The following is a 13,044-nucleotide window of genomic DNA, read 5'->3' as shown; positions in this document are numbered from 1 at the left end:
CCTGCTTATCATGTTAAAGCTTATCTTTAACAACATCAACATGTTGGCAGCCAAAGTACATGGCTTAAACCTGAAAATGGACCCCCAGACAGAGTTATTAAATTAACAGGCTGGCAAGCCAAGGACGGGTAAGATTCTGCATAGAGCCTTACCAACCTAAGACATAAGTGCATTGCCATTGATAATGCATATTCCATGATGGGTAAGAAAGGCTTTCTTGTCAGAATGACAAGTCTCACTCTTGTTAACAAAATAAAAAAGGTGGAGAGGTGGAGAGCCTTTGGGGCTGCTTGGCAAGAAGCTGACATGGGCCAAGGACAAGGAAATGGGCTGCATGGCAGGAATATGACATTGGCCAAGAACAAGGAAGTAGGCTTCAAGCATGAATCTGATATTAGACTAGAACAAAGAAGTAATTTCCAGTTGGAATCTAAATCGTACACTACAACAAGGAAGTAATCTCAGGCAGAAATCTAAATATTAGGCTAGAACAAAGAAATAATTGCAGACAGAAATCCAATTTTAGGCTAGAACAAGGAAGTAGGCTTCAGACTTGAAAATGACCTTGTGCTAGGATAGGGAAATAGGCTCAGATACTTTGGTCATCCTGATAAGCCTTTGGAAACAGTGATCACAGGAATGTTCACGTAATACCTTGCTTTTTCTTTGACTATTTGTATTTATTGTATTGCTTGTTCCTTAACTATTTGCATCTATTTTATTGCTAGAACCTCAACCTAGAACTGACCTTAATACATGCATGTAATCAAAATGGTATAAAAGCATAAAGGAAGACAGGGATGGGATAGGGGGTTCTAGGGAGGGGAAATGAGGAAAGGGGATGACATCTGTATTGTAAATAAATAAAATATCCAATAATAAAAAAGAAATAATCCCTATTCTCAGAATAGTTTCTTTGTCTTTATCCTATAGATGATAATTTAGAAATATGTTGGCCGATGCCTTGTGAATCATCTCTTTCTTTCCATATCAGATTTCTGACAGTTTTCACTACTCCTTTACATTTTGCAGGTTTTATCAAATGTCGATTTCTCCTTAATCTCGCACAGATATTTAAGAGTAGATGGGCAAAATTCCTAATTTGGGGCATGGATAGGAGAGCCAGCTTCATAAAGCTAAAGGGGAACAGCTGTACATTACGAGCCCTTAAACACTTCAGTGCAACCATGACCTTTGTTCCAAGTGACAATGATGTCTACACAAGCTGTGGTAGTGTCTCTTTCCCAGATCTTTACAAGAAACCATGCATTCTGTCACTGAGAGTAAATGCTTTCTTTTAGCACCTTGCACAATGTGGGACGAGGTAAGTAGGTTGATTATTCAATTGTAGATGTTTTCCTTTCTATCTCTTTGAGACCAGGGCTCCCTTTGTGCCCAGGCTGACTTCAAACTTATGGTCCTCCTGTCCTATCATCCCAAGTGCTATAGGGAATGTGCCAACACCCTCAGCAAACCAGTTTTCTTGGTTTCACCCCAGTAAGTGCAGCTGCACGCCCCATCTCAGCTCACCATGCTACCTCAGCCTCCTCAGAACAAGGTTGCCATAGCCACCATGTGTGACACCCTGCTATCACATACCATATCAGACTCTTGCCTCTTCTCCTCTGTCCCATCTCTTCATCTGTGTTTTGTTGTCAACAACAAAGCATTTCTTTCTCTACTGTCTTTTTGCTTGTCTCTCCATTTGCATTTTTATATTTTTCTTTTCTCCCTTCAGATCAGCATTTATAAGGGTGAGAAGGAAAGACCAAGAGATTAAAAAGTGCTTTTAACTTTCATTTTCATCATTTCAAGTTCTGATGTACTTTTAAAATATGTGGATATATAGTACATATGTAAAATTAACATGGTGTCATCGTAGCTGGCATCCAGTAATAGCACAAATTCTTGACAAGTATGAACAGTCAGATGAGACAGTAATGCCACCATTTTGTCATTTCCCTGGAGGGTTCACTGCCATACCAGCCTTTCTACTTCAGGTTCCATTTGACATTGCATGTGTCAGGCATGGCACAGGTGGGCATCACAGTCACAGACATTACAAGCAGATTACATGTTCCCTCACAAACTCTTACCTATCTCTAACTCTTTGTCCAGTTATCTGCTTGGTACTGAGACTAGAGGAAAAAAATAGAAACACGGTTTCTGCCCATACAGAAGTTATTCAGAGACAAATGCTAATATCTAAAGAACTCCTTTCCAAGCTATTACAATATAAAAATAATTTAAATAGGAGGAATGCATGAATCTAGACTATGGAAATGGTGCATGTCAACACTCGTGAAGTTGCTGCATGTTTCTATGCAAATTTTAGTTTAATAATGTCATGTTTTAACAAATCAAGGGAAAAATTAAATTGTTGCAAAAATAAGTCTAAGGCTAAGATGTGCAAATAAATATCCAGAAATGAGTAAAATAGGAAAATATTAAAGAAAAAGGAATGCACACATAGATTTTAGAACTCAGTTCTGTAAGTTACTAAATGTTCAATGATCAGGATATTGAATCAATGCAAGGTTACCTGCTTTTTTGTTTATTTTGTATTGTTGGTGAGAAGTCCATACACTGATTTTTAAAATTAAGTACAAAGACAATAATTTCAAAGCCTAGGTATTTTTAGAAACAGAAAATCATAGGTATGTTCTCCAGAATTCATGTAGAATAAATTGACTCAGTAGACTATCTGTGCAGGACTAGGCCCTCCAGTGCAGGACTAGATCCTGTACCCTCAAGAACAAACAAACAAACAAAAACCTTGAAAATAAGCCTTGCAAAGGATGTGATAAAGACTCCCTCATCACAAGAAGAATGAGACAGATCACAAACAACAGCCTTTGCTGTCCAGGAAGACCCTCCAGGATGGTGACCGTGGTATACAAGCACACCAGTTAACTCAACCAGTGACAGGACAAGAAGAGAACAGAGGATATCACACAAGAACGACAATGTACAAGGTCCCTGAAGAGAAGAGGATAATTGGCTGAAAGTGTAAAAGAAGAAGACAGGTTTATTTTTCAGGTCCTTTTCTGAGTTTCCCCAATTATCTTGAGTGAGAACCTGGTTAACTTGATCCCAACACTGGAATGTGGACAGAGCCTGTCTACTCCCTGGAGACTATAATTCCAGAAGCTGTTTCTGTGACCCCATTGCCACTACTTCCCCAAATTAAAATGTTTACCTTCTCAGATAATGAAAAACAGCCTAAGGATGTAATAGTGCATCTGGTCTCAGGGGAGGGGTATTTGCATATATAAAATCCTACCATGAGATGCTAGTCCTTACATAGTGTCTTAACATAGTAATAGCTAGCTATGAATGGAAGAGAGTGTCACTCAAACCCCAGTGACTCAGAGAGGCCTTAATAACATAAACAAAGTTCCAGCGCTCACAAGCTAAAGAGCCAGAATTCACCACAGTACATGCACTTCAGACACACAACCCAGAAGCCCTTGAGCTTCGGCATCCTCCTGAGAACTACTTTTCATGGTACCGGAAGGCGCCATACAAGCTTCCAAAGGAGGGAAGCAACCAATAAACATATGCAGCAATGATGCCTATGACCTGCAATAATGACCAGCATGACACAATAACACAGGAGTGCAATACTGGCACACATACCTTGGCAGTAACCAACAACTTTCTAATTGGCCTGAAGACCCGCTCAACAAAAAGACATCTGTGCCTGGTACTGGAAACCTAGCAAACTGCCTAGGGCCAGTGACGTCATAGATCTTGGAGGTCTCTGATACATTCTAAATGTTTGTCCTTATATCCACAGGTAAGTGTAGGCATCATTAAGGGAGCTTGTTTTTGCAGCATGCAAATATACTCTAACCTCAAGAAATGAAAAGAATGAACATAAAAAATATTTCAACTCATACACTGTTTCTTCTTGGCTGACATCTTAAAGATCAGCGTTCTCTGACAGTCCGAGGGGCTCGTGCCTATGGAATGGCCTTGGGTAATGTGCTTGTTATCATTGTTTCTAGTCTTCAACACAGGAATAAGAATCCTTCAATAGGGAATGGTTGCAAGGCAGAAAGAATTTGATGAAGAAGTTGCACTTGGCATTTTAATACCATTGATTAATGATTATGAACCACAACATGATGAAAACAACTGTCTATAAATCTGTAATGTTCTCCAACGTCTATAGAGAATTTTGTAGTGTCTAAAATCTATTTATATGTGTTTTCATTAAAAAAAACTTCAAAAATTATATGAGAACCAGCCTATCAAATAAGAAATTTTAGACACTATTTTATGCATTCTCACCTAAATTTTGAAAACAGAACATCCAGAAACTCAGCAAAGACAGAGAGAAATGACCTTGTGGTTTTAAAAGCTGCAGATCATCTAGAAAACAAATTGCCCCATGCGAGTAATCAGGACTTGACTAATTGTTTTGAGGATCCTTAATTGCCTGCTGTTTATCAATATAATTTAATTGCCAGGGCACAAGTTTGTGATATAAATAGAACAAGTACTATTTTGTGAGCAGTGATGTCATCTTTTCCTTCACAATAAGTGCCATAAAAGACAATACTCTTGCTATTTGGCCTTGACACCAACACTGAAAATAGTACCAAATGCAGGTGACTCTCACTCCTGCTTTCTGTGTATAAAGTACAAGAGCATCAGCTCATCTGTCTCTTGGTTTAAAAGGAAGAGGGTTGCTGGTTTGTGTTGCAGCCCATGTGCCAAATAGAAAGACATAGATCTGTGTGGTCCCTGCATATTAATGTCACACTAATTTGTGAAACATACATATTTTAGAAGTTGGATTAGAGAGAGGGTGGAGTGGAAGTGATGTAACTATAATATTTATTATTGAAATTCTCAAAAATGTTTTAAAAGGGGTGAACAGATGTAAAGTATAAACTGGGGCCCATTTAGGTACAGACATTCCTACGTATTAACACAGTTTTACTCAGACGTTGGTGTTATAGCAGAAAATCTGCTGTTAAAAATAGTGAAGCGTGTGTATATATCACTCATATGCCTAATTCTACACTAACCTTGGATTTTACAATGAACACATTTGTCACTTTCTGAAAGGACCCCTTGAGTGGCAGTGACATAAGTCATTTTCAGCTGGGTGCCTCTGGAGCCTGTGGTGAGAGGCTCTGCAGAAAATCTAGTCTCAGCTGCAAACCTAAAGGAGAAAGAGCAAGTCACCATCATATGATGCTTGTAATTTGTCACTTGTTGGTTTGCTTTTTATGACTGTTTTTAACATGGCTGTGATTTCTGGGACAATCTGTCCTCAGTGGCACCTCCCATTTTTATTGTCTAAGCATGCTTCACTCTCTGGAGTGTGAATGTTACTCATAATTCCTTTTATGTTATGGCTAAACGTTTTTGGATTTTATAATCTATATGTCTTGGGTTAGCTTGGTAATACTCTCACTACATAATGTTCTAAATGTAGATGTGACAAAGTTTTAACTGTCCCAAGTGAATAAGGAAACTAGTTCCTTAGAATGTAAATGGAGTAACAGATTTTTGTAAGATTTATGTTTAGTGTTTTATATACTACACAATTAAAATTAAAATTACAATTAAAATTGTAAGACCAAATCATGTGCATTTATACAACTCACTAACGTTCTGCCTACTTTAATTCATTTTACAGCTTGATTAAAATTATTCACTAGCTCTTTAAATGAGATAGGGTCTTGCACCCAAGCTAGGCTATTTAGATAAGGATGACCCTGATCTTTTGATGCCCCTGCATCTAAACCCTGAGTGCTCCAATCACAAATGTTTGCCACCATGTCTGTTTGTTCAATCTTGGACTCAAGTTGATGGCCTTTATATGTCAGACAAACACTCCTCTAACTCAGCTACCACCCCACGAAGCTTGTTAGTTCTTACATCAACCAAACTAATGTTTGTGTCTCCTAAGAGTTGGTGTTTGTTGTATATTTCACTCAACTGGATCAAATTTATAAATTGCTAATCAAGTTTCATGTCCCTTTACTAAAATATTATTGAGCACCTAAGGATTGCACACTATCAAACAGCTTGTAGACAAAGATGTACTTATTTTAATTATCTAGCCTTACTTTAGTAATAAATATACCTTCTGTGTGAAGTGCATGCTTTGGAAATGCAAACACATTATCACTTTCTATTGACTCTAATCCACAAATAAACAAATTGATTATGATCTCTGGCCTCTCTGGCCTTTATTACTAGCTGACTATGGCAGTCCCAAGTTCTGTGACATACTTAGTAGCATCAAGGCCCCACCAACTTAGGGCTTCGCGTGTAATCAGTGCTGTGTTGGCTTCAGTGTCTCTGGATTCCTCTTGGTGGTGCACCAACCATGGCGGCCCATGGGAAGTGCATGTCAAGATGATACTGAGATACCCTCTCTCTCCTGCTAGGATGGCTGAGGTCAGAGACAAAAGATGAGGTGTGCTGATGAAGGTGTGGAAGAAAGAGAGCACAGGCACACCATTGGTAGTTGTGTACTGCTGCCATTGTGCAAAACAGGATGTAAGCTCTTCAGAATGTTCAAAATGGAACAGAATGACCCATCAGTAGAGCATGTCGGCATATCCACAGGAAGTGAAATGCACCTAGAACCCCTTGTTTGCTGCATATAATATCAAAAGTAATAATATTAAAAACTCACATATAAATGAAGGGATGAAATCATGCATGCAAATTTGCACTATGGGAAACCATTCATCCATAAAAGTGTGAATGCCTGTCATTGGGTCACAACATTACAGTGGGACATTCAAATTACCAACAGCATCCTGTATTCTAGAAAATGCTAAGAGAGTAACACTTTCATTATACAATGACAATGATAGGAACATTCATCATATATGGGCATTTGATAATTGGATAGATTTCACAATTCTCTAATGAATAGCTATTTCAGTATGCTGTATAACAAATACCTATTATTTTTAGCAGGGTAATGAAAACATAAAATTTAGTTACTTGAATTGAATAGCTAGTTTCCCTTCTGAATCCTGAATGGTGGTGAGCGCATTGTTCTGAGCCATGGCATATGGTTTATAAATTGAGTCACATTTTTAGATAAAGCAGAATGCTTTGTTACATAAGAAATTACTGTGCAATGCCCCCTTGAAATGTGAGTGAGAGCTTCCAGTTCAGTATTGGTGCTTTAAAGCTTTCTAATTTCTTGTCATGTTCCTAGAACATATATATCAATATTTACCTGAGGCTGCTCCTTTAATTCCTCTGGTTTTTTAAGATTTAAGTTCTATTTTACCTTGCTGTAAATGGAAATAATTGAGAAAATAAGTGCATAGCCATTAAAATGAAGTATTTGTGTACTGCTACCCATAAACCACATCGATGGTGACAGATATAGCGCACTCTGGGAAACCGTGCTCTATGTGGCTGTACATTCAGATTTTCATAAATTTGATTTTGTAAATGTAATTTACATAGATGATAGCACAGTAATGGCAGAAGCCACATGTGTCTTGTATATCCATTTTATTCTCCAACACTTAGTTGTTGCCATACAACAGGTATTAAGTAAATAATTAATATGGAATAAAATTAATAAACAAGTCATATGCTTGTACATCCATTCTCTAAAGAGCTATATAACGATGATTTAACAAGAAAATAATGCTCAAACTCTACGTGACAATATACCACAGCAGCCTATGTTTGTATCCTCAGTCTTCAGAGTAGGAAAGAGTATAATCAACAGAATTCTATTAAATGTCAAAGACTCAAAGAGTGAGCCTGTTGAGGAAGGCAGTGTGCTGTGGGTGTGTGTAGTAACCAGAGGGGAGTGGAGGGGCGGTGTGTAGGAGGGGGCGGTGCCTGTGGATGGAGGCAGGGTATGTGGGCACCACTATAGGAGTGGGCGTGGTGACTGAAAATGGGGGTGACACGAGGAAAGATGAGGAAATACATCTCATCGCACAGGGTGAGCAGACCTTACAGTCACGTACCTCAGGAAGAAAGGATGGACTGAAAGACTGCATAGGCAGGAGAGTGGCAGAATTGCTTTAGCCAAAGCATTGGACAGTGACCATTTCTAAGAGTTCGGCTTCCCCAGAATTAAAGACTCTAAACACCCACCCTCCCCCGGCCACCTTCTTCAAATGAGCGTCTCTCCTGAAGCTTAATTCTCAGCCTGCTTTCTTCTGTGCCCATAAGAAATGGCACAATTTCCCACTTCGTCTCAGTTAGAAGAAAAGGCCAGTTAATGCTGGAGTGAGTGCAAGCAGCCAGACTCCTTTGTAATCAGAAGTTCCTCAGCTGGTGGAGCCCTGAATGACAAAGCGGCTTTTTCTAGAACCCGCGGGCCTAGCTGGCTGCATGGCGGGAAGGCAATAGTTAGCTGATTTGGCCATCAACCTTTATTTTGCTGGTAGGAATTATTGGCAGCAGTAACTGATTCTTGGATAAAGGAACCACGGAGACAAACACATTATATTATGAAACAATGCTAAAATATTAACATAGTATGAAGTTTCTACTGTTGGTCTAAGACCACATTCACCTGAGAGGATGTTTTATGTTTAGTTTCACTGAAGGAACTCTTACCACATAGCAAATGAGTTAGAGCTTGATTCTCTGACTGTTAAAAGGTATTTATGCATCTTTGCAACTCTATCCCTCTCAACGCTGAGTAGCGGAGCTAGGCATGGTGCCGTCCTGCTGACTCCCAGCCCTCGAAAGACAGAGGCAGGAACATCATGAGTTTGAAGTAGCCTGGCCTATGCCACATAGGCCCAGCCAGTCTGGGCTATGAGGCATGATTGAACCCAATAAATAAACAGAATTTAAATGAGAACAATAAAAGAGGAATATTTAAACAGAGAACAAAAGAGAAGCAGAGGCTGCATCCTGGTAGCATAGCACTTACCTAGGATGCTAAAGGCCCTGGTTTTCAGCCACACCCAAAGTAACAAAACCCAAAGTAACAAGACTAGCATATGAATCTGTGAGTTTGTTATTTCTGAGACTGAAATAGGCATACATTCTGCTAACCAGAGTAGGCAGAGAGGAAGGACTCGGAAAATCAGTCAGGCTTTCTTCAACAGGGGAGCACCCTTATGCCTGATCACATGCTGAAACCACCATGTGCCAAAGGCCTAGGAAGCACTCAGGGAGACTGCCAGCCTGGGAAGATAACATCTTCCTCTGTAGCTTGAGGCTACCAAGATTTAGGTAGTAGGTTCATGTGAGGTAGAGCTATTAGATCAGATCATCTAGCCAGATCCCAGTCAAGCCAACAGAGCCAGAAAATCAGGAAGTCAAAAGAAGTAGAAGTATTTTGTACAGCAATCTCAAGGATCACTTTCCCCCTACAAGCAGAGGAGGAGACCCAGGAGTCATGGGATTGTTCTGTCTTTCTTAGCCTGGATAGAAAAGGGATTGCAGCGGAGGGGAATGATAAGATACCTGTAAAAGAAATCTGAAATCACCCAAGCTACATTTATGGCAGTTTCTCCCTTACATCTACTTGTATGAAGGAACACACATGTGAATGTAAGTTAGAGCCCATACCCATAACTTCTATTTGATTCAGTATTGTATGGCATGATTTCTTTCTTTCTCTCTTTCTTTTTTCTTTCTCTCTTTCTTTCTTTTTTCTTTTTTCTTTTTTCTTTTTTCAGTTTGAAGTAATACATGGGTACAACCCACACACATTCTTGAAAACATGATTCATGATGCTGTTGTTGTATCTACTGAAGATGAGTTGTGTATTTAGTCAGGGTAGCTTATACCTATAGTAATAACAATGACTTTTTTTAATAAAATGTAAAATCTCAATGGCTTAAAGCAACAAAAACCATTTTCTTGCTCATATTATCTGTTCATCCCAGGCAGTGTAGCATCCCCCTGCCCTACTCCTTCATGGATTCAGGTTGGTTGCTGGTGCCTCTGGAAATTGCTGGTTCTTGTGATGTGGATGTAAAAGGGTCATCAGAGTGCCAGAAAAGCTCTGCCCAGGAGTGCTGCATGTCACCTAGAAGTGCTTATCACCCCAAGGTGACTGAAGAAAGTCATACACACACTCTTAATCAGAAAGGACTAAAACCCTGCCATCCTAGGATGTGTCGAGCTTACCTGGAAACATTTGGTGAAACTCACAGACCACCACAGACAGGTTTTACCTCACAGCTGAATCAATTGTAATAGAGAAGAAGCCTTCTAGATGTTTCTCTGGTTACTATCAAATACCACTACATTCTTTTTGCATAGCTTTCAACTACTAAGTGACAATGTTGAATTTATACTTTCTCAGTTTTGTGGTTTGCTGGCATTAAGAGTTATAGTAGCCTTACAGCAGAATGTTCTAGAATAGACCATTCTTTAAAAGGATAAAGCAACTGTATAAAATCCTTTTGTTTCTTTTGTCCAACAGACATTGATGAGTGCTCTGAGGGCTTTGTTCAGTGTGACAGCCGTGCCAACTGCATTAACCTGCCTGGGTGGTACCACTGTGAGTGCAGAGATGGCTACCATGACAATGGGATGTTTGCGCCAGGTGGAGAATCCTGTGAAGGTCAGTAAACAAGAAGATGTAGGGCCCAGGAGAACTGGCAGCCAGAGGTGATGTGCTGCCATGTGTCCGGTGCTAGGCTGCTCCCATGGCAGAGTAAGAGAGAATGTTGAATGTCAGAGACCGAAGATGTGGGCCCTGTTCTAAGAACTATGTAATCTTATAGGACTGGAAAATTCAATCCGATTACACTCAGGAATTAGCCATTAGCCATGGGTTATTTTCAGTGGACTGACAAACAGCACTACAACATTCCCCTACCCAGAAGCAGAGCAAGCTGAGTGCCAGGGAAATGACAACACTGTACCATCAAAATTCATGGCACAGGAAGAAAAACCAAAGCAAAACTCCAGAAACGCTGCCTCTGCTTTGGTATTTAAAGCTCCATAGGGAAATTACCTGTGAAATAATGGGCCTAAAATACACAGTCCAATCCTGCCAGAACCTAACAGACACTTGACGCCTAAATAGTAAAATGCCTACCATACTTGTTACAAACAGGGTTCATGCAAGAAAAAGTAAGACAGATTTGTGTGGTGGACCCAGGCTTCCAAAACACTGCCAGCAGCAGCAGAAGGATCCCTAGACTGGAAAGGGGAGCACTCCAGATTTCACACAGAAGGAGGAAGCACATCCAGATTTTACATAGGAGGAGGGAACACATCCCAGTTTTCATACAGGAGGAGGGAGCACATCCCAGATTTCACATGGGAGCAGGAAGTACATCCAGAGCTCACATAGGATGAGGGAACACATCCAGATTTTTACAGAAGGATGGAAAGGTTATTGTCTTACCCAGAACTGAAATTTAGTGTTTGTCAATAATCACTTAACCTAGTCCCAGAGCTTAGCTTGCCTTGCAGCTAGGATTACCCCACAGTATTTCTAGCCTTTGTTGAATCAAGAACACAGATTACAGTTTGTAGAAAAATTAAGCTGTTATTTTCCTCCCCCCATAAAAATCCTCAGTTTGCATCCCATAATGCTTTACTAAAATTTACTTTTTAAAGATTATGCAAAAAAGAGCTGGGATGATGGCTCAGTGGTAGAGAGCCTTTTCTGCTCCTGTAGAACACCCATGTCTGGCAGCTCATAACTGCCTGTAACTCCAAGATCAGAGGACTGAGTACATAACTGCCTGTAACTCCAAGATCAGAGGACTGAGTACCTCTTTCCTCCATGAGTACACACAGTTACAGCCACATTCTACCCCACATTCTACCTCCAAACACACATGCACAATTTTTTTAAAAAAAAAAATAATAAGTCTATGCAAAAATCATGATTATAAACTGACTAAAAATAATGCAAGCTGTCTTAGAGTTTTACCGCTGTGAACAGACACCATGACTAACACAACTTTTATAAAGACAACATTTAATTGGGGCTGGCTTATAGGTTCAGAGGTTCAGTCCAATATCATCAAGGCAGGAACATGGTGGCATCCAGGCAGGCATGGTGCAGGAGAAGCTGAGAGTTCTACATCTTCATCTGAAGGCTGCTAGGAGAAGACTGGCTTCCAAGCAGCTAGGATGAGGGTATTAAAGCCCACACCCACAGTGACACACCTACTCCAACAAGGCCACACCTTCTAATAGTGTCATTCCTTGGACCAAGCATATTCAAACCATCACACAAGCATACAGCAGTGTAAGAGAGAGAACAGTGAAACCATCAAACCAGACAACTTCATGAGTAGAAAAAAAGATTTATGGAGGCTTAAACTGCCAAGGCTGTCCCTCAGCAGGGAGGTAAGGGGGTTCAGAACAGCAAAAACTGGAGTAAAGCCTTACCAGTTTCATGTGGTGCAGGTTGAGATGGGAGTGTAAAGTTACAGCAGCCTATCAGGTTAAACCTGATGATGGGAGCAGAGACAGCCTGGGATGAAGCCATGGGGCTGTGATCTGCTTGAGTAGCAGGGAACTAGATGCCCACCACGGGAAGTGTGGCTGTTGGCTTGGATAAGGGAAGTAATGGCTTATCCTGACCAATAGAACCCCACTTGTCAAGGTGACTAAGGAATGGTGACTCTAAGAAGCAATCCTTCTATTTGCCTGGTGAGAGTCCAGCCTGGGTTCAGCCCAAGTGTCATTTAGGACATTGTCAGAAGCACCATCGTTTCTGTGGCCCTCTCTGGACCTGACAATCAGAATGAAGATTAACTCTGAACATGCATTCTCATTGTAGCTCCTCCCCGTCAATTCCACTGATGCTCAGGGATAACCTGTTCCAATCTTACCTGCTACCATTGCATACTTTGTTCATTTGAACAGGAGAAAAAAAATGCCCTTGTACTTACTGTCTCACAGATGCATGAGCACATGTTTCAAGCGGGGTGTTGTCTTAGTATTTGGTATTACTCTGAAATCACCATGGCCGAGGCAGCATCGTGTGCATGTCCCTCTCTCAGGCCTCTTCCCTAGCCACAGACTCACAGATCTCCTGGCCTCTGAGGTTTCTCAGCTGGGATTTCCCATGGCATCTCAGAACTAATGGGGCTACAT

General features: G+C 40.4%; 1 protein-coding gene across 3 annotated transcripts in view; it reads left to right on the top strand.

The window, feature by feature from the left end:
- The window catches only part of Nell2 (neural EGFL like 2), a 285,634-nt gene that overhangs the window by 252,986 nt on the left and 19,604 nt on the right, over positions 1–13,044 (top strand). For all 3 annotated transcript variants that reach the window (XM_076911953.1, XM_034517056.2, XM_034517055.1), the window contains exon 17: positions 10,403–10,543. In XM_076911953.1, the coding sequence (XP_076768068.1) occupies positions 10,403–10,543 (141 nt within the window). The remainder of the gene's footprint in view (positions 1–10,402; positions 10,544–13,044) is intronic.

This window comes from Arvicanthis niloticus, chromosome 13 (genome assembly GCF_011762505.2).
Source record: "Arvicanthis niloticus isolate mArvNil1 chromosome 13, mArvNil1.pat.X, whole genome shotgun sequence".
NCBI classification, from domain to species: domain Eukaryota; kingdom Metazoa; phylum Chordata; class Mammalia; order Rodentia; family Muridae; genus Arvicanthis; species Arvicanthis niloticus.
Note: the sequence above shows the minus strand (reverse complement) of the source record. Positions and strands in the feature narration are given on the sequence as shown.